General features: G+C 37.9%; 1 protein-coding gene across 1 annotated transcript in view; it reads left to right on the top strand.

The window, feature by feature from the left end:
- The window catches only part of XYLT1 (xylosyltransferase 1), a 326,870-nt gene that overhangs the window by 107,020 nt on the left and 194,371 nt on the right, over positions 1–25,479 (top strand). Inside the window, exon 2 of the mRNA XM_027839087.1 lies at positions 18,012–18,531. Coding sequence (XP_027694888.1) covers positions 18,045–18,531 — 487 coding nt within the window. The 5' untranslated portion in view covers positions 18,012–18,044. The remainder of the gene's footprint in view (positions 1–18,011; positions 18,532–25,479) is intronic.

The raw sequence follows: 25,479 nt of genomic DNA, 5'->3' as shown, positions 1-25,479 counted from the left end.
GCAGGAGGCCAATTTGTCTCCCTATGTGCCCAAGTGGAGCCAATCCCCTACCCAGATGATGACTAAGAATGTAAAAACAGAGGTGGGGAGCCAGAGCTATAACTAGATTGGGATTTTGCCCCAGTGGATTATACTTGCCTCACTAGAAGGTGGAGGGTTGGTATTTCTTCCTGGTAGTGACCTGGTAATCCACAACTCAAGATCTCTCAAGATCACCTTATGCCTAAATGTGGTGTGATCCTGTTCTCTAATATGCCTGATTGACATGGTTCTTTCCTTCCCTCTCCCCTAAATACTAGTAGAGCCTTGACTGTACATACAGTCTGTATATTCCCTGTCTTCAACTGTAAAAATTCCTAGTTGTACCTTTGGGGCAGAGGTGACAGTGTTCCTAAGAGCTCAAGGTATGGTGCAAGGAAGGAAAAAAGGAAGGAAGTAAACAAAGAAACAAAGAGGCAGACTGAATAGGGGAAAACGTCTCTGGTATCAATATTTGTCATGACTTGGAAAATTTAGGGCCAGAGGATAGGCACTAAGAAAGTATACCCAGCTGAGAAAGGTAGTTCTCTTCTCCAAATCATCTGTCGTACAGCTGCCAAAGGGATAGAGTCCCAGTGCATTGATCTGACCATGTCACTCCCCTGTTTAATAAACTCCAGTGGCTCCCTATTACCTCTAGGATCATCAATAAACTCCCCGTTTGGCATATAAAGCACTTCGTGATCTGGCTCCAACCTAGCTTTTAGTCTTTTTATTACATGATTCCCCTTTACCTGTTCATTGGTCAGCTAAATTGGTCATTTACACCTAAATTAGTCTTCCTCATACCTAACACTCAGATCTCCCATCTCCAAGCCCTTACATGGATTGTTTCTATCGTCTGCAATATGCTTTTTCCTCACCTCTGCTGCTTAGAGTATTTAATATCCTCAAAAACAGCCCATGAGACTTTTTCTGGTTTTCCAAGGTGCTGATATTCCTCTTCCATCCACTTAAAAAAAAAATACCCTGATATTTATTTTTCTCTACACTTACATATATACGTGTTTTTTCCCCAGATAAAATTTAACCTCCTGTTTCATGTTGGTCTTTTTTATTCCCTGTAACTAGCAAAGTGCCTGACACATAGTAATGCTTACTGGTAGGTAGATTGACGGTATTATTTTGCAGATGAGAAAACATTCTATGTGGTTTCCTTGTCCCCCTTCTGCCCTTTCATACATTATGGTCTAGGTCTAATGGCCTCATTCCATGCATATCAATGGACAACTTCCTTAGGCCCTTCTTGCCAGACCATAGGCCCAAGGAGGTAAAGTTCCTTGAGATCACAACAATTAGTAGCAAATTGAGGACTAGAACCCAAGTCTCCTGAATCGTAGTCTAACTTTCTTTTTGATATTTACCCTTTCTCAACCTCAGTTTTCTCATCTATAAAATAAGATCCTTCCTACCCCAATATTCCACAATTCTCTTGATATCCCATCACCAACATTATTAAAGACTACTGTATCTAAGTACTAAAAATGATAATGATGATAGGTAGAATTTATATAGCACCTATGATGTGCCAGACAATGTGCTAAGTGTTTTACATATATTATATTATTGATCCTCTGAACAACTCTATGACATAGGTACTATTATTATCTCCCCTTTTGCGGTTGAGGAAACTGAGGTGAAGTGACTTGCTCAAGGTCACATAACTAGTAAATGTCTGAGGCTGGATTTGATCTCAGGGCTTCCTGATTAAACACTTACTGATCAGGTAAAAAATAAGAATCAATCTTTTCTTTTTCTTAATGTATTTTCAGTGTCGCATTTCCCTTTTTCTATATTTATTCTTCCTTTAGCTAGCAGACTTACCTTCTTTTCCTCCTATTTTTGTCCCTCCCAACATCCCATTCCTATTTCCAAATAAAATTTCTCTTCTTTATATGGAAGCACTAATTCCACTATCCTAATTTTCCTCTTTCCCTACCACGCCCCCAAAAAATTCTTTCTTGGAATAATCCTGGAGCCTTCCTCAAATCACCACTTTTACCATCTAGCATACTTTCTTCCAAGCTTGTTCTTATCAGTAGAACGTCTTTCTATTTGGGGTTGTTTCAGCTTTAAAATTGACTTATTTCCTGAAGTGAAAATTATTGCCCCACTATCCTAGTGAGATGGGAGGAAGACATGAGATTCAGGTAGTGCACTCTTATGCACCTGCTACTGGAAGTGTTGAAAAGGCTGTAATGAAAAGAGACAGATTCCTTTTTCCTCCCCACCTTGTTCCAATCTTCATTCCTAGGTATTTTGGCCCTAAGTGTTAAATGATGGAATGTTCCAATTACAGGCAAACTGTGTTTCTAAGTGTATTTAAAAGGAAACTAACCTTAGGGATAATTTTTGAAGGTAATAAAGAGGCTTTCTCATAGAATTGCTTCCTATACACCAGGACTATTTACTGTCAAATAGAGATTGAGTTTGCTATTTTTGATAAGGCCTCTTTCTTCTCTCTCTCCTTTTCTTTTTCCTTTATTATGTATATATATATGTGTGTGTGTGTGTGTGTGTGTGTGTGTGTGTGTGTGTGTATGTATATATATATATGATATGCCACAAAGCTAGTTATTGAAGATTGCAGCTGAGATAGGCAGCTGGGGTTAGCTAGGGTAGATGGCAAAGGACTCAGGGAACAAGAGGGAGTCATTATAACCTTGCTTGGTTGCTGGAGATGAGCTATGGCCTAACCAGTTGGGGCCTTTCTCCTAAAGAGACTCTATTAGTGGCCTCAGATGTATAGGGAACAATTCTCCTGCTATTCTAACCTTTATGTACCCTTTCCAGAGGTAAATAGTTAGACCATTTATCCAGAGTGAGGTCAGCAGTGTGCAAAGATGTGGAGCAGTCTAGAAGAGCAAGGCATTGGAATAGCATTCTGATATTGTCACATGGTAAAAATGCTGCCAGGGCATTCTACTACAAAAAGGAGTTTGTTAATAACCAAAGAATATATAACATGGATCAGTGTAATGGGAGGCTTATGGTGAGTTGATACTAGTCTATCACTATTCTATACAGGCCAATACATAGAAAAGTAGTCTGTTTGTGAAAAAGAAATTGGGAAATAGTCTTCAAATCAAATGCCAGTGATAGTATTGGGGAACTCAATAGAAATGACTTGCTCCAAAACTTGTAGGTGGTGAGTAGCAGAATCAGGATGCCAGATCCATGGTGTAATTTCTCAAACTAGGCATCACAGAAACTCTACCCCCAGAATGGTTTGGGGATGGCAACAATCAGTCTTTTGGGTTGGTTCCACCTCTCAGTCCCTCCCCAAGTGTTAGCCAGGCCTGACACTTTTAGACCATCTGCTAGTTGACAAAAAGAAGTTTACTTAGCAAGCATTGAGAACACAGATCAGGTATTCAGTGGGAATACAGCATTTAGTTGAGCATACCTTCCCTGTCTGTGTTGCCTTGGTTGTTTGCAGATCACAACTAAAGAATCAGCTAGAGCAGCTGTTCTTAACTGATTTTGTGTTTTGGACCCCTTTGTCTATCCATTGAAGCTTATGGACCCCTCCTCAAAATAATATTTTTAAATGCATAAAATAAATTATAGTGGATACTAAAGAAACCCATTATATAGAAGTGAAGATATGGATTTTTTTCCCTTCTCTCCCACATTCCCTGAAGTCTATTCACAGACCTCTTGCAGTAACTTCCAAGCCTTAGATTCTATAACAGTGATTCTTTTCTACTTTCAAGGATCAGTTCTGGTATCACCTTCCTTGATCTCTTTAATATTAATATTTCTGTTCTTCCTTAGATTACTTTGCATTCCACGTTCTATCCTTTCAGTTGAATGTAAGTTTCTCACTAGCAGGCATTATCTTGGCCTTTGTTTCCTAGTGTCTAGACAGTGTTTTGCACATGTAGCAGTTAACATTTAACATTGTTTTAAGGTTTTACAAAGCACTTCACATATACTTACATTTTATAGTTTTATATCAACCTATATTTATATTTTAGAAGGTATATTAATTTGATCCTCACTAAAACTTGTAGGTGTTACTATTCCCACTTTACAGATGAGGTAACTGAGGCATAGTGACTTATGCAGAGTAACTAGTGTCTGCTCGTAAGTGTCTAAAGTAGGATTTGAACTCAGGCCTTACTGATTCTAGGTCCAGCACTTTGTTCACTGTGCTACCTTGTGGCCTTATCCCTTCATATCCCCTATCAAATGAAATCAATCTAGCAAAGAATTAGAAACAAAGTCGATTCCATTTCTTATCAGTTGAAAAATGGAAAAAAAAAGAAATATGGACTGTGAATTGGAAGATTATACCATAAGGAACTGGAATATAAATGATTCAGGGAGATACACAAAAGCTTGTATGAATTAATATTGAATAAAATAAACAGAATCAGAAAAAATAATTTGTAAAATGACTATAACATAAAGAAGAGCAATAAGACACAAAACTGAAAACTATGTAATTATAAAGACCAAATTTGACTCCAGAGAAATAATGAGGTAATACCTACTTTATTGAAAAAGTGGAGTACTGTAGCTATGAAGTGTGGCATACTCATTTAAGGTTTTTATTCAGTCAATGAATGTTGTTTTGCTTAACTTTTTTGTTTTCAGGAACAGCACTGTGAGGGGAAGGGATATATATTGAGAAATACTCTTATACAAACCAAAGCTTTCAAAAGGAATGGATTGTACCATTCTTCCCCTGACTCTTCTTTTCAGTTGACTTTTTGTTTCTCTGCACAAGGTGCTTACACCCTGAAACTCCAAAGCAGACTTATAATGTATACTCTAGAATGAGTAAATGCAAATGCAGTCCAACCATATACAGGAATTTAGGGAAATGAAGATCTGAGAATCTGATCAAGCTTGTAAAGCTTATAGTTCATTTGTCTCCTTTTGGGAAAAAGCCTTTACAAACTCAGCATTCTATGATTTCTTAGTTTTCAGAGGACCCTCCCCAGGACCCACTATGAGGTATTGCATCTGTGAACCTTCTAAATCTGCATGTGTCATGAAGAACAAATTTCAGGTGAAAAAAAAATTAATCATTTGAATATTTATTGCTCACCTGTGCTAAGCATGCTTCTGTGAGCATACAACATAACATAAAAATCCTTGCCTCCTAGGACTTTGAAGTCTTGTCAAGAAGGCCCCATCCTCCAAAAAAGGTAGCTAGCAGTAGAAAGCATCACATGGCAAGTGTCAAAGTTAGAGATAAAGTTCTCTTTCACATCTTCCATATGCAGTCAATCATCAAGTGTTGCCAGTTCTGCCATAGCATCATTTCTTGAATCCATGCCTTTCTTTCCACTCACTGCTGCCATCCTTGTTCAAGGCTTTCTTCACTGTTCTTCTCGGCTATTTATTACTATAACCCACTTATTAATCTTCATGATTTAGGCTTCTTCCTATCCAAACCATCCTTCAGAAAACTGTACTTCTAAGACACAGGTCAGACTATGTGGTTCCCTCTTATCTCTGGGGTCAGGGAAACACCTTGGCATCTAAAGGTTTTCCCAATAAGATTCTCACCTTTCCATACTTTCAGATTACTCTTCTTCACCACTCTGTTTCAGTCAGACTGGCCAACTTACTATTCCCAAACTGAATATGACCTTCCCCTTCTCAATTTCTTTGCAAAAGCTGGCCCTCATGCCTGAAATGTACTACCTTCTTACCTTTACCCTTTGGAATTCCTTAGTATTATTCAAAGCTTTGCTCAGGTTTGGCCTTTCCTTGATCCATTCCAGTTGCTAGCACTGTCTCTCTCCCTAAATTACCTTTAATTTACTGATCTGTGTTCATATTGTATGCTCTAGAGGAATATAAGCTTCTTGAGTAGGGTCTTTCATTTTTGTCTTTGAGTTTTTAGCACTTAGCATAGTCCCTTGCTGGTTGAATTAGATTGAATTCCACAGCTTCAGAAGCAAATGCTACTGGCTGGGATAGTCAGGGTACATGCATAGGGTATATAGGGACTGTTGGCAAATGGACCAGTTTGTCTTGGGTAGAAGGTTAATTTTATGGAGTCATCGGTTAGAAAGTAAAGATTAGAGACCAGGTTGTGAAATTCCCAAAGCTTAGACAATATCCACCCTCCACATAGCTGCCTAAGGGATTTTCCTAAAGTGTAAGTCTGACCATATCACCCCTTTGCTCAACAAAACCCAATGGTCCCCTATTTCCTTCAGGATCAAATATGAATGGCCCTAAAAGCTCATCCTAGCCTGGCCCCTTCCAACTTTTACAATCTTCTCTATTCCATGAATTCTACAATCCAGTTACACTGGTATACCTGCCGTTCCTCACACAAGTCGCCATCTTTCTCTGTATGCCTTTGTATTGGCTGTCATCATCTTTGGCTTCTTTCAAGACTCAAATTCCAGTATCTGCAAAAGAACTTTCCTAGTCCCCACTGCTGCTAGGATCATATGCCCTGAGATCACCTCCCATTTATTCTGTATATATCTTGAATGAATGTAGTTGTTGGCATGTTTACTCTCTATTAGAATGCTACCTCTTTGGAGGTAGAGACTACATTTGTTGTGGTTTTTTTAATTTTTTTTTTCCCATTTCTTTATCTCCCTAGTGCTTAGTCAATGCAGAGCCTGGCACATGGTAAACACTTTATAAATGTTTATTGATTGATTAATTGATTTAATGAAGAGTAATGAAGGTTTAATGAAGCAAGAGTTCACATCCCTGACATACTTTGTTTTTTGTTCATTGGTTATTCATTAATTGTTGTTCTTCCTTTATTTCTAAAAGGACCAATGACATTACAGGGTGATATCTTGACTTGTGCATGAATTGGATTTATGAGGCAGAGTTGCATAAGTCTTCAGTCTCACTCTCTCTTCCAGAGTCAGCAAAATTCAGTGGCAAGACAAAACTTAGGACAACTGCAATGATCAGGGATGCAGTCGATGACCTTGGCATCTTCAACATCTGACCAAGTTTTAAGCACTCCACAGTGCCTGCTTCAGCTACCTTTTTGGCCCTTGAAACAAATTTTTCTCATTTGCTCACTCTGCCAAGGGAAGTCTTCACATGCTTGGGATAGCTATCCCCCAACTCCCGGACAGGTTTGAGGTCTGGTGATTACCCTCAAACTGGTTTTGCCCATTGGCTGGGATGATTTTACCAGGGTATAGCTGCTGTTCTAGGTGACATAGTGGGTAGAACACTTGGCCTGTGTTCAGGAAGACTTGAGTTCAAATCCATGGTCAGACAGTAGTTGTGTGGCCTTGGATAAGTCACTTAACCTCTATCTCAGTTTCGTTAGTTGTGAGAATAATAGCACCTATCTCACACAGTAATTCATAAATACCCTTACCTAGTCTAGAGAGTATTTCCTGGGGTCTAGGTAGCTCTTGGACCTTCTGTTCTAATTCTTCCTCTCCCTGCCCCTCTGTTTTTCTCTCTGTCTCTGTCTCTCTCTCTTTCATACGATGCAAAAATCATGCAGTTGTGTTGTCAGAGAAACAGTTTTCTCAAAAAAATTTTCTTGAGCAAATCTTATTTTCAAACCTGTATTCATAAAGATGTTTTCAGCAGCTCTTCAGTCAGTCAACAAGTGTTCAAGTCAAGGTGAATTTATTCAGCCTTGCCATGTACCAGGCACTGTGCTAAGTACCAAAGATACAAAGAAAAACAAGGTCATCATCATCATCATTATCATCATCATCATTGAATGAATTTTAGAAAATCATTTCATACCCTCAAAGAGTTCACAGTCTAATGGGGAAGACAACACCCTCACTGCCTCTGTAGATTGGGTATGACTTCATATAACTTTTATTTACATTAAAATGTGTGCATGGTCTAATTATATGGGTGGTGAGGATGACTGGAAATAGTCTTTGAATTACATATTAATCTCTTCACTGTGTGATGTGCATAAAATCTGTTTAAATACAGGTATTCCTCACACTGTGAAAAAATCAAATGAAGACAGATTTTTAAAATAGTCACTACCTTACAATGATTTAATTTGTAATTCAACAGTTCTTTAGATGTTTCACCTTTATTTTTCTTGATCTTCACTTGTCAACAACTCTTAATATCAGCATTGCTTGTCTTTCCCATCCTCTTAATGTCTTCTTTGAAGACATGTGCTAAGCATATACAGTGATGGATTTAACGTCAAGAAAACTTGAGTTCAAATCTCACTTCAGACACTTACCAGCTGAGTGACCCTCACCTCTTTCAAATTCATCTGTAAAAATAAGTAGGTTGAGCTTGATTTATACAATCCTTTTCAGCTATAAATTTGTGACCCTGTTATAACTTAATGGAAAGTGTTTGAAGAGGTCTATAAATAAATTTACTAGGGGTACTCTAACTTTAAAAGTCTGCATTACATTCTTTCCTAATGTCAAAAATCTCTATCTGTTCTGTAAATTTAGACTTTTATATTCAGAAGTTTATCTATGCCAGGAAATGTAATGTTTTAATTTACTCAGCATTTCTGCATACATGCCCATGAATAAAAGACATATATGCATGTATGTACACGTGTGTATTTATGATCATGGTTCCCAATTTTCAACCATTCAGAATATAATCAAAAACACAATCTTTTATTCATTTAAAAAGGTATTTTAGGACCTTGTAGACCCTTGGGGTAATCATTATAAACATTCATTATGTGCAGAATTATAAATTCCGGTTAATAGAACCCACAAATAACAACAGAGTTTTTATATAGGATTTTCAAAAAAAAAAACAGACTGAAGTAAAACATCCCAATGTAAATGTCTTAAAGTCAGACTTTTAAGAAACCTAATCACTTTGTGTGCATATATTCATGGATGGTCAGTGAAAGGCCTAGTACTTTTACTGTTTGCATAGGCTAATGCCACAACAATCTTAATTGGTTTTTTTTTTTTATTTGTTTGTTTGTTTGTTGTTAACAATGAATACAGCAATGAACTTGGGCGTCAGGAAGACCTTAGTTTGGAGCTTGCCTGAAAGACTTAATAACTGAGGGAAGTCACTTATCCTCTCTCTCCCTCCATTTCCTCATCTATGAAGTGGGAGTAATAGTAGCTGCCTCACAGAGTTATTGTGAGGATTAAATGATACATATGCATAAAGTATTTTGCAAACCTTAAAGCACTCTACAAATGCTTGTTATTTCCATTTTGGCATTTGTTGCAGAAAAATAATGAATACATAAAAGCAGAAGAATTGGCATGATAATTTATGCAATTCTTTCACATTCCTAGGATATTGTCCCCTTGGATTTAAGCTAGATCTCAATGTCTTGGCTCATTTGAACACAATTCATTGAGGGTATTTGAGTTGTTCACACAATATGGAATGGAAGGTAAAGGAGAGAAAGAAAGAAAGTACTTCAGAGTTCATTTAGTTCACCCCTTTCCTTAAAAAAAAATAAAAATTGGTGCTTTTTCTTTTCCTCCCCTCAGCCAGCATTAAGTACTCCCTGAAAGAAACAAAAACCATAGCAAAACCAATAGAAGAGGTGAAATTATGAAATATTTTATACCTGTAGCTAAAAGAAAAACACTGAACTGTTTTTTTATCTCTTCTCCAATATCGTAATTGGTCCTTACATTTACTCCGTGTTCAGCTTACTTTTTTTAGTGTTCTTTTCATTTTATCAATGAAGAAACTGAGGCACAGTGACTTTTTCAAGTCACTCCCAGTCAGCTATGTCATTCAGCTTCCACACACAGGACTTCAGAGGCTTAAAAACAAATAAATTGCAAAAGTATAGACCCAGCCTTAGGATTGAGATCAGAATAAGTGGAAATAATGAAAACAGATTTCGGTGATTTCTTAAAATGGCGCCCTGTGCAATGTAATCTATATTGCAGAACCAGATTGTGTTTAGCATATTTCTGCCTGATTGGAATTAGCTCTAAACATGCCCAAGGTTGAATGGGAATGGAGGACATTATTGCATTTAATTATTTGCTGAGAATAAAAATGGATTCCAGCAGAAACTGAGAGATGCCATAACAGCAGCCACACAATTAGAGCTTCTGAGTGACTCATGCAAACATTTGAATTTGCAATCATTGTGATAAGTACATTAAAATAAAATAAGTCAAAATGTTTCATTAGCATAAATAACCTAAGGTGATGGTATTGGATTGGTTAAGAATAAAGGAAACATGGCAACTTGATCACACATGTGAAATAACAGCGAATTTGTCACCCAGGCAGTGATCATTTGAAACAAGATATTTATATGTTTATTGTTAATTAGCTCTAGATCTGCTTAGGCCTGATGCTAAGTTTAGTCTCCATTTTAGCATGGGTGCTTGCCATGACACTTTTATGAGATGTTTTGAAAAGAGAAGAGAGCTGATGTTTTGTTGTCCTGGGAACCAGTCAGCCCTGGGAAAGGGGAGTCTGGGATCAATCCAAGAGGATCTCTTCCTCCTTGGACCCTGTTCTAGGATTATAAAGTAACTGAGATACATATAGGTTAAATGAATTGCCCAAGCTCACATAATCTAGTCCATATCTGAGATGGTATTTGAATCCAGGTCTTCCTAATTCCATGTCCCTTACTCGATCCACCACACTATGTAGTCATGAAAATGCTAGTGGTTGTGATGGTGATAGATATTTGGGTAGACTAGATAGAGGACCAGCCTCAGAAGCAGGAACACCTACATTCCAGTCCTGTTTCTGACAGGCAAGTTATTTTATTACTTGGTGCCCCAAGCTTTCTAATACTATAGAGTAGTTGCTGATTTGCATTCAATTCCTTGTTGTTATTTGTTCAGTTATTTCACTCGTTTCTGACTCTTCATAACCCTATTTAGAATTTTCTTGGCTAACATACTGGAGTGGTTGACCATTTCCTTCTGCAGCTCATTTTACAGATGAGGAAACTGAGGCAAACAGGGATAAGTGACTTGTGCAGGGCCAAACAACTGGTCACAACTGAGGCTGGATTTGAACTTGAGAAGATGAGTTTCCTTACTTTAGGCTCAGCACTCTACTGTGACACATAGCTGCTCCAGAATTTCCCATATCCATGTAATTATAGATCTGGGCCAAAAATAACTGTAGTAATAACAACAATATTCATATATCACTTTAAGGATTGCAACATGCTTTCTATCTGTTATCTCATCTGCTCCTCACAACAACCTGGGAGGTAGGGTTTTCTTCTGTAAATTGAGGGGGGAAGGTTAAATGACTTGGCCCAAGTTTCACAGCCACCAAACATTTGGAGTGGATTTGTCCTCATGTTATCCAGTCTCTTGGTCCACTACATCATGTAACTTCTGTTGTCTTAGTTTTTTATACAACCCTTTAAGGTTTATGAAACACTTTACACACCATGTCTCCTTTGAGTGTTACAAAAATCAGTGCAGTAGATACAGGTACTATTACACCCAGTTTATATAGAAGGAAATTTAGGATTAGCATGGGTGACTTGTCCATGGTCACATACCTAGGCAAATACAAGCTTTGAACCCAGGTCTTCCTGAGTGCCAAATCCAGAGCTCTAGCATATATTATCCTGAGTACATCATGTAACTTCTCTAAATTTCAGTGTCCCTAGTATGAAATAGGGATTTTAAAAAATGCTTATACTACCTACTTCCTAGGATTGTTGGAAGGATCAAATGAGAGAGAATATGGGGTTTGCTCTACAACTTTTGCAATACCCTGTACATGTAAAACACTTTTAAACTCTGACTGATAGAACATCCTAAGAATACACGTTTGTCTTCAGGACCTATAGAAGTAGCTGGTCCTCTCTGATTGCATATCACTAACTTTTTCAGGACAATTCAGAGCCCCTAAGTGCCTCATTACATATTCCTTTTTACTTATACTTGAAGCATCTGATTGCCTATGGTGGCTCAAAAACCTCTGAACTGGAATTCACTTCCAGGCCTTATTGGAGTTAATCATCTTGGGCTGCCTTGGGTAAGTTGTGTGTGTTAATCACATGTTAAATTAGAATTGATAGCATTTCAGGTTACTGATAAGATAAATTAACTAGCAGAATTTCCTTTTCTCAGTTTGTCAGATTAGTGATCATAGGTTTCCTAGCCAAAAAATAAAAAAAAAAACCCAGTGGTAATTGCAGTATTGTTCTGTGCCCAGTTAAACTCTATGAAGGGCATCCAGGAATCAGTGAAGAATGGGAGCTTTTAAATAGGTAGTTTAAAACAAAATGTTCTCTGCTGGGCATTGAGCATATGACCACCAGTTAATGGGGAATGAAAGGAGACCCAGAAACCTAAATATTCTGCCAAATGAGACTGATGAGAAAGGACATGAATGTCTGTGGATGAAAATTTTTTTTGGCTATTCCCTGGACTCATTAACTCCTTGAAAATGTGCTTATGAGGAGGATTTTGATTCATATTAGCTAAGGAGGACAGTGGAGGGAAAACAAGCAAATTTTCTGTCTCTCCAAGGAAGAGAAAATCTAACTGTTCATATATGGACAGGTCAGGCAATTTTTTCAGTCCTTTTGATTTTTAAATAGAGCAGGAATAATGAGAGGATGACCCTTTTCTCTTCCAGTAGGTGGAAATAGAAAAACAATTTTTCAGATAAACTTTTTAATGAAAGGATGCCAGGGTAAAAATGAGGTATATTTTGGGATCATAGATTTGGAGTTGGAAGGAATCTCAGAGGACATATGATCCAACCCCTTAATTTTATAGGTGAGGAATCTGAGGCTTATGGAGGTTAAATGACTTGTAAGCTCTTTCTAAGTAGGGATTTATTGTACTTGTATCTCCAGCACCTAGCATAGTGCCTGGCATCTTGTAGGTATTCAATAAATACTTGTTGAATGCCTAAGGTCACACAAGTGGTAAATGTCAGAAGTATTGTTTGAACCCAGCTCCTTTTAATCCATGGTCAGTGCTTTTTCTACAGAGGAGCACAGAAATATTGTGTGTAGGGCTCAATATTGGGGATTAGTCTTTTTATAGCTCTATATAAGGAAACAGACTAGATTTGTGATTTCATTGGTATAAGGAAAGCCCAGGAGAAGAAATTCCTTACCAGTCTCCCTTTATCTGAAGCTTAATGTTAGTGAGTTGCCTCAAGCACTGAAAGTTTAAGTGATTTGCCTAGGGTTATCCTGTCAGTATGTGTTAGAGATAGGACTCAAACCCAGGGTTTTGGGGCTCCAAGGCAAGCTTTGTTATACCACACTTCCTGTTGTAGCTCTTTATTAAGACAGGTCTTTTTATATCCTTACTTCAAGAATGGATAGGTTTGGATCCCTGGATCCCTAACTCTGACCATGCTCAGTGACTTAGTCAATGATTTGTAAGTAGTGCCATTCCTCAGGATTGGCAGTATAAGTGGTGTCAAGGCACAGAAGCTCCTTTTACCTCACCAGCTACTGCCATCAAGCCTGACAATGCAGTACACAGTAGACTGCCCTGTCCTTGGTCCTTAGATTTTTCTGGCCAACCTACATTGTTTTCTGGGGACAGGAGAAGAGGAGGAAGGAATAGACTCAGGGTCCTGTCAAAAGTTTTTGCTTTGTTTTATTTTGTTTGTGGGTATGAGGAGGAAGTATGGACCTATGATTACATTTTTATAGAGAACTTCCTGTTTGTGACAGTCTTAAAGATTTTTCTTGGGTGCTAACAGGTTAAATAGTAATTTGCCCATGTTAGCATGGACAATCATGGACATGGACACGTACAGCTAGCATGCACCTAATGTAGAAATTAAACTTAAATCTTCCTGAAACTAAGATTGACCCATTGTCCATTATAAAATGAGGGAGGGGTGTGTGTGTGTGTGTGTGTGTGTGTGTGTGTGTGTGTGTGTGCGCGTGGCACACACACACACACACACCCGTCAGAAAATAAAACCTAGACATCTTCTCTGGTAATTATTGCTATGCTCAAATGAGTTTCTGTAGGAACAGGGGCAAAATTATGTAGGCAATTTTTATTTTTTCTGTAATCAAAATTCTCCTAGGTATCATCCTTTCATCCTACAGGTATATGTTCGGGTTATGACCCCAGCAATAGGTTCTATGAGGTAACAATATATTCAAGAGGAAATCAGGACATTATTGCTGAACTGTGCATTTGATTAGAATGAAAATGGGCTCAGTTCCCATTTTGCATGAAATCACTTAACTCTGGGTTCACCAGCCTCCTATTACTTTTCCATGTGATTGTTGCAGTTTTATTTCTAAAATTAAAGGTTTGAAGCTGGATAGAATTGGAAAGGACACTGAATTTGTTTATAGCTCCTTGTTTTACAGATGAGGCATCTGAGGTAGAAAACTAGACCAGGGCTGAACAGTTAGTCTCCAGATGGAATTTGTACTGAACTCTATTGCCCTATCTAGTACCCCATGCAACTTCCTGCATCTGTTATTGTAACCTCAGGAGGCCACTAAGGCTAGGTCTATGATACTCCTCAGCCTTCCACAAAATCAAATGGAGTCATAACTGAGTATTATGAGAAAATCATGTGTGGTTCTTTCTGTTCACACTAGGCCAGGGTTCTTTCTTAGTCTTAGTGAGTTGCTTAGAAGCATTGAAAGTTTAATTTGCCCAGAGTTATCCCAGCAATGTGTCACAGATGAGATTTGAACTCAGGGCTTATGGGCTCCTCAGCAGGGCTCTATTATACCACACTGCCTGTCATAGCTCTTTATGGCTGTTCTTTTCATATCCTGGCATCAAGAATGGGTAAGTATGGATCCCTGGATCCCTGACCATGACCACCCCCAGGACTTAGTCACTGCTCTGGAAGCAGTACTAACCCCCAGCATTGGCAGTGTAAATGATGCCCAGGCACAGAAGCTGCTTCTACCCTGCCAACTACTTCATCAAGCCCGGCAATGCAATACATAGTAGACTGCCCTATCCTTGGTCCTTGGATTTTTCTCACCAACTCACATTATTTTCTGGGGACAGGGAAGAGGAGGAAGGAATAGATTTGACTTACATGATTGAGAAATGGGAATGTAATGAAAGGAAGAAGGAAAACATGTGGATTGAATGCATTTGAAGCAATCATATTGAATATCTTCCTCTTAGCTGGTAGGTAACTTAGAGGCTATCTAGTCCAACTAATCCTTTCATTAAAAATTAAAAAAAAATTGTGAATGTCTTTTTGCATTGCATTCTCAGTGTATCCCTTACCCCTTCCCCACCCCGAGAGCCATTCCTTAAAGAATAAAAAAGAAAGAAGGGGAAAAAAGTAGCTTAGCAAAATCAACCAATATACTAATCAAGTCTGATAAAACAGAATTCTTCCCACTCATGCTCCATCTCTTCAAAAAGAAAAGAAGGGTGTGTGTAATTTTCATATTTTTTCTTCAAGGCCAAAACTGGTCATTATAATTACATATTGTTAAGTTTTGATTTTTGCTGTTCTTTCTAGTCATTATGCCTATTATGTTTCTGGTTCTTTTTTATGTTCATATATCTTCCCAGACTTCTCTGTATTTTTCATATAAATGGTTTTTTATAGAGCAGTAAAATATGCCATTAAATTTGTGGACCATAATTTGTTTAGCTGTTCCCAATCATTTTGCTACTAAAAAGATTTCTTTTATAAATATAGCAGATACAACTGGTAGAACCTCCCACCCCCTACACACACATGCACACGCACATACCCACACACATGAAGTGCTTGGGTCAGGAAGACCTGAGTTCAAATCCAACCTCAGACACTTACCTGCTGTGTGACCTTGGACAAGTCACTTAATCTCTGTTTGACTTTCAACTGTAAAATGAGGAAAATAATAACACCTATTTGGAAGAGGTGTTGTGAGCATAGCATAGTGTCTGGCACATAGTAAGTACTATATAAATGCTTATTCCCTTTCCTTGCTATAAATTTGTTGTAGTTTGAAACACTTTTCTTTATATTTTCTTTTTGTTTTTATCTTTTGGGGGTATATGTCTACTTGTGGTATCTCTGGATCAAAGAACATTTTATTTCACCTCACCATAATTTCAAATTGCTTTTGGTATGGTAGATAGAGTGCTGGACCTGGAGTCAGGCAGACCTGAATTCAAATCTAGCCTCATACACTTACTAGTTGTGTGACCCTAGACAAGTTAGTTAACCTTGCCTCAGTTTGTTCATGTGTAAAATGAGCTGGAGAAGGAAATGGCAAAGCATTGAAGGTATCTCTGCCAGGAAAACCCAAATGGAGTCATGAAGAATTGGACACAACTGAAACAAATGAATAACAACAATATTTGGGTCAATTCATAGTGCCATCTTTACACCAGTGTATTGGTGTCTTAATACCACCCCTCCAAAATTGATTATTCCCTTCTTTCATCCTCTTTGCCAATTTGTAGGGCATGAAAGTTGTTTTGATTTGAATTTTTCTTTTTCTAGTAATTTGGCATGATCTTTTGTATAGTGTAATATTTTACAATTCTTTTGAGAACTGTTTATTCTTATGCTTTGCTCTATTATCCATTGGGAAATGCTTTTGGTCACATGCATTGGTGTTAGTTCCCTACATATCTTGAATATAAGACCCTTATCCAAGATATTTGATGAGAAGATTATTTCCTAATTGACTTTCTTATTCTGATAGTGTTGATTTTGCCAGTGTAAAAGCTTTTTAGTTTCATATAATTGATGTTCTTTATTTCATCTTTTGTCATTGCCTCTCTCCCTTGTCAGTGATCCAACTGCCTCGTTTTTCAGATGAAGAAAGTGAAGTTTAGAGAATCTATGTTATTTTCTCTAGGGCAAGGCTCCTCTGGGACTCATCTAAGATCATGCAGGTAGCAAGTATATTTCAAACTGAAGACCTCTTACTTCACATCCAACATTCTTTTCATTGCTCCAAGTTTCCCTACCAATGGTAAAGCCTGTTTTTTGATAGATGGTATATGTGTATATGTTTCATAAAAGTAATGATACATAATACATGCATATATGTTATGTATAATATGCAATTACTTTTTGGAATCACATTTCTGCTGACTCAGATCAACAGTTAGTATTTTATGATGCAACTTGAACCTGTGGTTTGAATGATAGGTTGTAGCCCTTCTGTTCAAAATGGTCTAATTGAGATAAACATGTATCTCAGAGGGTCCTTGTAGACTATCTAGTCTAATGATTTTCAGAGGGTATACCATGAAACCCCTTCCTGTATTGCTAAGCTTCAGATTTAGTTACTGCCAGCACTTCCCAACTTGGCATCAAAAAGATCTCAATTGCAACTCTATCCCTCAGAATGAAAAAGTTGCCTCCTCTGCCATGAGTCCCAGGGAAGCAAAGAATGAAGAGTGGAGGAAGGAAAGAAGAGGCAGAAGAATCTCTCCAGGCTACACTATGGACCTCCTTTGCCTTCTATCCTGCCCATTTCTTTGCCCCTTCTCCTTTTCTGCTTCTTTTTATGTGTTATCTTCCCCCATTAGAATGGAAACTGCTTACACACAGGGATGGTGATTCTACTTACTAGTGCTTAGCACCTTGCCTGGCACCTAGGAAGTGCTTAATAAATGTTCATTGACTTTAATCCCAAGGCTTGGGTTGTTGGTCTGAAGTCCCTTTTACCTCCAAACCCTTTTTTATTACTAGTCTAAACATTTAATGTGCCAAGATGGCAAGGAATGCTGTGGTGTGGTAATGAATGAATGAATGAAGTTACATTTGGTACTTTTTTTTTAAGGCAATTGGGGTTAAGTGACTTGCCCAGGGTCACACAGCTAGTAAGTGTCAAGTGTTTGGTTTGAGGCTGGATTTGAACTTGGGTCCTCCTGACTTCAGGGCTGGTGTTTTATACACTGCACTACCTAGCTGCCCCTTCCTTTTACATTTGGAGGATCTGAAGTCCATAGTGTCTGAGTAACCCTACCAAGGTCACAAAGGTAGTTAATAGCGAAGTCTGAACTAAAATTCTATCTTCCATCTACTCAGTCCTATGCTCTTTTTACCATCCCATATAACCTGTCATGTTAATCATGCACTTCAGTTAATACTTCTATTTTGTTTTCCACTCTTTATAGGATGGATATTTTTCTCACCGTCCCAAGGAGAAAATGAGGACAGATAGCAATAATGAAAACTCCGTGCCAAAAGACTTTGAAAATATCGATAACAGTAACTTTGCCCCAAGGACTCAGAGGCAGAAGCACCAGCCAGACCTGGGAAGGAAGTCACTCAGTAAGCAGAAGGAACATTTGAAGAAGAAACTAGAGCAGGAGGAAAAAGTAAAGGAGAATTCACTCCTGGGAAAAGGCTCTAATGAAGCCTTGCAGTATAGCAATCAAGCTGCCCAGAACAGTAGTACCACGAAGGCAAGCCCTAAGTCCTCCAAGCAACCCCATACCAGGAAGAATGGGGCCAGCTCCCCTGAACTCAAATATGACCAGATGCCAAGGTGTGACATCTCTGGCAAGGAGGCCATCTCAGCTCTGTCCCGGTCTAAATCCAAACAATGTCGCCAGGAAATTGCCGAGATATATTGCCAACACAAGGTGGGGAAGCTAATGCCAGAGAAAGTGACCCGCTTCTGTCCCCTTGAAGGTAAGTCATAGGGTAGTATAGGTTTTGGCCAAAGGGAGATGTTTTCTCTGAATCATAATGATTTCCTCTTTCATTCCTAATGTCATTTTTTTTTTTTTTTTACTGTTGGGCAGCCAGTGCTCATGATGCTCACTTTAGTGCTTTGGGTTCAAATTGTTTGCGAAATAAGTTAACATAACACCTCAGAATTTTGCATTTGAGCTGTAAGAATCCTGTAAACATGTTGAGGCTTCAATTTCAGGTTGACTCATTCATTCATTCATGACACAAGAATTTCCCGACTGCCAACTTCTGTGCTAGCTAGGCACTTAGGGAAAAAAAAAGAACAGTCAGTATAATATGACATTCCTATTACCAGGATATTTAATACCAGAATTTTTAATATTTAATTTCATATTAGTACAGTATTTAATATTGTAAACTCTTTAAGAACACAGACTCAAATTTCTCATTATATCTTAATCTTATGGTGTGTGAAGCAGTGCTTATTGACACAGTATTTATAGTGCCTATGTGTAGGAATTTTGTATTTATGGGACCATAGAAACATAATAAGACACATAAAAAGTCTTACTATAAGGTGAGACCACAGCCTCTTACTCCTTCCACCAGCATTATTGGATGGTTTTAATAACTGGAATGATGCTGATTGACCAATCCACCACCACTGATGTAAGGTGAATGAAAGTGTTAATATTATCAATCAATCAATTAACAATCCTTTATTGAGACACTTCTATGTGCCAGACACTCTACTAGTTGTTGGGAATACAAAAACAAATTTGAAAAATCCCTGCCCTCAAAGAGTTTACATTCTGCTTTGACCCAGCAATAGCACTTCTAGGGCTATATCCCAAAGAGATCATACAAATGGGAAAAGGATCCATATGTACAAAAATATTCATAGCAGCTCTTTTTGTGGTGGCAAAGAATTGGAAATTGAGAGGATGCCCATCAATTGGGGAATGGCTGGACAAGTTGTGGTATATAAATGTGATGGAATACTATTGTGCTATAAGAAATGATGAACAGGCTGACTTCAGAAAAACCTGGAAAGACTTGTATGGTCTGATGCTGAGTGAAGTGAGCAGAACCAAGAGAATGTTGTACACAATAATAGCCACGTTATGCGATGACTAATATTGATAAACTTAACCCTTCCCGTCAATACAAGGATTTAAGACATGTCCAGAGGCCTTGTGATAGAAAATGGTATCCACATCCAAAGAAAGAACTTTGGAAGTTGAATTGCTATTTTTTTTCTCTTCTGTTGAGTTTTATTTCCTCTTTCTGATGGTTCCTCCTATTGGTTTTAATTTTTACTTACAACATCACTAATGTGAAAATATGCTTAATATGAATGTAAATGTATAGCCTATATCAGATTGTGCACCAGCTTGGGGAGGGTGGTGGGGAGGAAGGAGGAGAAAAATTTTAAACTCAAAAGCATATGAAAGTGATTATTGATAAATCAAAATAAATTAATATAAAAATTAAAAATTAAAAAAAAATTTAAAAAAAGAAATGATGAGAAGGCAGATTTCAAAATAACCTAGAAAAACATAAATGAACTGATGCAAAATGAAGTGACCAAAACGAGGAGAACATTGTACCCAGTAACAACAATGCTACATGATAAAGAAGTATGAATGACTTAGCTATTCTAAGCAATACAATGATCTAAGAAAGTCCCAAAGGACTCATGATGAAGCATGTTGTCTGCCTTCAGAGAAAGAACTGATATTATCAGAACTGTCCGAATACAGACTGAAACATGTTAATTTTCTCTCTTTCTTTCCTTTCTTTCTTTTTTCTTTCTTGTTTTCTTTCTTTTCTCTCTGTCTCTGTCTGTCTTTCTCCTCTTCTCATACAAAATGACTATTGTGGAAATGTTTTACATGGAAGTGGAAGGGAGGGATGGGAGGGAGGGATAAAATTTGAAACTTAAAATAAAAAAACTGTTAAAATTGTTTTAACATGTAATTTTGGGAAAATAACATTATTAAGATAAGAAAGAGGTTGCATCACATCTGGAAATCTTTTACTATGAATATATTGTATGTGTACATTATTGCTTGCTTATTGTCTTCTCGATTAAAATCTGAGCTCCTCTGTGAATCCCCCCCCCAAAAAGTTTACATTCTGTGAGAGTATATAGCATATACATATGTACAAAAATTCAAAATATATAAAAGATAATTTTGTGATCATGTGGGAGGCACTAAAAATTAGGGGAATCAGAAAAGGCTACATGTATAGTGGTGGTTGAGCTAAGATTTAAAGGAAATCAGGTATTTTCAGTGGCAGGGATGAGGAGTGAAGGCACTCCAGGCAAGGAGGAAGGATGGCCTATATAAAGATACAGAGACTGGAGATGGGATAATATATGTAAGGAACAATAAGAAGGCCAATTTAGCTGAATTGTAGAGTTTGTCAAGAGGAAAAGTAGTTTGAGACCATGTTGTAAAGGACTTTAAATTCCACACAGAAGAGTTTATGTTTGCTCTTAGAGGTAATAAGGAACCAGTGGAGTTTATTGAGTAGGAAAGTTCCATGGTCATATATTACAGTTCTTCCTAAGTGAAGGAATAAGCTAACAGCAAAGTATCCCCAGTCTAGGCTGATAAGTCATTTGAAACATGGACCTAGAATCCCTGAAAACACTAATGAACTCCCTGGAAAGATTCTAGGCAGCTTCACATGTGGATAGAGGTGACTATATGTATGTAAGTAGAGTCAGAGATAAAAATTATGCAATGAATGTAGACAGGCTAAATGCCCAACAAAGAGAGTGCCAGGCAGACCACTGGATTTCAGGAAATAAGCCAACTAGAAAACTGGATTTTGTTTGTTTCTGTTTTCCTCTAGATAGCTGAATTTCTGATCTAACCAAGTATTTTCCTTGTGTTCTCCTGAGCAGACAAAGACTAAGGTTTAGTGAAACTTAGTCACTTATTTCTTGATTCCTAAATTGGAAGTGACATGCTTCAAATGACTTTAGTGCTATAGAAGAAGCATCACTTTTAATGTGGTACTTCTGAATCATTAACTCTTGAAGTTGCTTACCTGAATTAGTGAGAGCACTGTGCTAGTGAGGCAAACACCATGGTCTTTAGCCCCAAATGGGATAGTTCATTTTGTCCCAAAGCCCACAGGTTGCACCCCCTTGACTCAGTTGACCCTTTTGTCATTGGTCATAGGTAGAACAAGTCAAAGCAGCCAGATATCACAGTGGATAGAGTGCTAAGCCTGACATTAGGAAGTCAAGAAGACTTCTTCCTAATTTCAAATCTCAGACATTTACTAGCTGTGTGATCTTGGGCAAGTCACTTAACCCTGTTTGCCTCAGTTCCTCATCTGTTTAAAAAAAAATGACCTGGAGAAGGAAATTGCAAACCACTCCAGTTTCTTTGCCAAGAAAATCCAAAATGGGGTCATGAAGAATTGGACACAATGAACAAAACTGAATAGCAACAACAGAAGAACAAGTGAAGGGTGAAGGGGTATATGGATGGCTCAGGGCAAATCTATTCTCACTATTGAGGAAACCAACTCAAAATTTACACACCACTAATGGTAATCCAGTAGAATGATCTTTAGTCATGAAAGAGAACATGTTCACTTATCAATGGAAAAGCACTTCCTGGTATTGCAGATTTCTGTTTGGTGGGAAAGGTTTGGTGATCAGTTTTTCTTCCTATCGCATGGTAGGGCATGATAAAGTGCCCTCTCTTGGAATCAAAGGACTCTCCTATTTTTTGTCTCATGATGTTTCCCCTACACAAAGGCCAGTTGTACGTATATGTACTTTGTTTTGCTGGAACATATATTTCTACTTAAAGCCAAAGGGAATTTGGGTTTTAAATTAGCTGCTTATAGAGATTTAGTTCATGTTTTAAGGCTCAGCAGTATTTAGTTGTAGGGACAGTTCTGCTGGTTTGTTGTCACTGGGGATTAGACCTTTCTAGATCTGTGAATGTAAAAGGAAGTGTTTGCATGTGGGAAAGGTATTCTGGCCTTCCTATCCTATGCAGCTACAGGTACCACATTATTCCAAGCTACACATCTCTACAGCCATGTGTACAGGTGCAGGCCCATGAATGAAAGTTGCAGGGATCTAGCTTATTGGGTGTTCGCTGGCAAGGTAGTTCACCTGGGACTCATCTCAAGACCTATTAATCAACATGGCAGAATTCTCCAGAGAGCTATAAACTGTATAATAAGATTGGCATTTGAGAGTCCTTGCATATGCAGACCCAACAACTCTTTAATTTGCTGCTCCACAGACTCCTCCTGTTGCAATAAATTTACTGTGAATAGACTAATTGCAAAATAACCCTAATTGGGTAGTTATCAATGAACAACTTCCTGTGGAACAAAACGGCTTGCAATTAATAGCATTTTAGCCATAAACTATTCTTCTGCTGAAAGCTAAGATGTAATTACACCACATAGGGAGATTGTATTCACTTCTAGAAACCATGACACCAAAATTTACTTTGGTGTAACAAGGAGCTACAGTTTTAGCTTACAAATTCTTTCATTTTGGGAAAAAATATATATATGTGTATATCTCTGCATATATATGTATATATATATATATATCTCTGCATATACAGGGCTCTTGTTGCTGTTGTGTTCAATACAACAAAACCCCTACTTCAGCTGGCATTATGCTAGATGTTGAGTATAATTAAAGCAACGATCTTCCTCGTGGATTAGAGTGGAAAGGATTGAAGCTTCAATCAAAAGGATTTTAAATGCTGACATTTTTAAATGACTACTAAGGAGAATACATAAAACATATTCCCTGCAGCCAAAGATAGAGGCTGAAAACTCCAAGATCGTTTATTTTCTGCTGAGACCCTGGTTATTTTTGTCAAGTGTAAATTATTTACAATTGCAAATTGCCTGCCTCAGACTGCACCTCATCAGTGGGGAAAGCAGTCAGGTTGGGGTTTGGGGGAGGAGGGCGGGGAGTAATTCAACCACACGTGGTATCCCAGGGAAACACATCCAGATACAGCAGTTTGCAGAAAGGGAGCAGGGAAATTTGCAGATTAACAAAAGCCCTGCTGGGATGTACTAGAGATGAGTTGTTCCAGATACTTAGGCCTTTATAATACCTTTCTATTATAACTAGAAGCTGGTCCCTAATTCCAGTCTGCATGGGGAAGAGATAATTACAAAGAGTTACCCAGTATCAACTATCAGTGGTTGACCTCTTAACTGAAAATCCTGTATACTGTAACTACTTCTAATCCCTTTTCTTCCCTTCACCTCACATCTCTTTGCCAATGGTTGTTCATCTTGGATATTATCAACAATAACAGTAACTTTTAATGGGCTCGCACCCCTTTCTTGTCTCTCCTTCACTTCCTAGATTAGTGCTCTCTCCACTTTCCCTTTTAAAAAGTGGACCTTAAATCCTGACTCTATTGGGTAATAACTATGGAAGGTCATAGCTAGCAAAATAGGATCATAAAATGTTAGAGTTGGGAGAGATACTAATATTCATATAGTGCAGGAGTTCTTAATCTCTAGATCCTTTTCCTCAGAACAATGTTTTTAAATGCATAAAATAAAATACATAGGATTACAAATAATTGATTAAATTGAAATACGGTTATCAAAATATTTAAATACAAACAAATTCACTGACTCTACGTTAAGAATCCCTGATATAGTCCAACCCCGTTACTTAAACGGATGAGAAAGCTGTATGGTAGAAAGAGGAGTTAATATTTCTAAAGAATGTAGCAAAGTCCTGACTTGATCCAGATTCCAAATCCAGTGATGTTTCCACACTATGTCATGCATTTTGTGACCTTGTACAATTTACTTTGCTAGGTGGGCTTTCATTGTCTTATCTGTATTTTCTCATGCTAGGTTGAGAGAGGCCCTGTTTCTAGGACTAAGGAAGTGAGAGTCAAATCACATCTGGAGTGTCATGTGTGGGTCTAAGTGGCACATTTTAGGAAGGAAATGAATAATCTTTATTGCCTAGAGTATGACAGCTAGGATGGAAAAGGGTCTAGAGAAAGACTGATTTAAGGAGCAGGGAGCAGTTAGCCTGGAGAAGAGATTTAGAGGGGACATACTGGGTGTCTTTCAGTATTTAAAACACGCTTCACCTGGAAGACAAATTAAACTAGATCCGTCCTTTAAGGTGAGCACAAGAAGCAATGAGTGGCAATTGAAAAGAAGCAAATTTGTAAGAAAACCTTCCTAACATTTAGAGTGATACAAAAGAAGAATGGGCTACCTCCAGAAGTGGCAGGTCCTCCTTCAACCTGGATTTCTTCAGGTGCAGGTTGAATCACAACATAGCCATCTACAGAAGAAGGAATTCTTTCTTAGATAAGAATTGCTTTAATGTCCACTGAAGTACCTTTCAACTCTGAAATGCTATATTCATGCAAAAATTATGGGATTAGAGTAGATAATTTCAAAGATTCTTTCTAGGTCAAATAGTGTTAAACTCTCTATATTATTTTATAACTCTGTGGCCCTACCTTTAGCTATCATTAGTTCTGGGTCCAAATCACAGTTCTCATCGTGCCCTCCCTTCCAGAGGGTGCCTTGAAGAGGAGTATGTAAAAAAAAAAAGCAATATATATCCTAAAGGGTATATATAAGAGAATATTTGTAGTCCCATTCTTTTGTGGGTGTAGAGATTAAATATTGTTCTATGTGTATATATAGTATAGCCACATACACCTTTAACATGAAATGATGGGTTCATGTTTTTCTCCAAGGTTGCTTCCTGAGTTACTTTACATTCACTGGTTACTGTAGTACATATCTAGTCAACCTGATTCAGCTGAACTATAGGGATAGTTCTTTTTGTTTCTTATTGTCCAAGCTGGGCAAGGAAATATACCATCTGTGTAAAATCCCTGAAGGCAACCAGATGTTTCATTCATTTCCATTGGAGTGAAGTCAGAA

This window comes from Vombatus ursinus, unplaced genomic scaffold (assembly GCF_900497805.2).
Source record: "Vombatus ursinus unplaced genomic scaffold, bare-nosed wombat genome assembly UNPS02014832.1, whole genome shotgun sequence".
Taxonomy (NCBI): Eukaryota; Metazoa; Chordata; class Mammalia; order Diprotodontia; family Vombatidae; genus Vombatus; species Vombatus ursinus.
The sequence above is the reverse complement of the archived record's forward strand: the minus strand, read 5'-3'. Positions and strand labels throughout refer to the sequence as shown.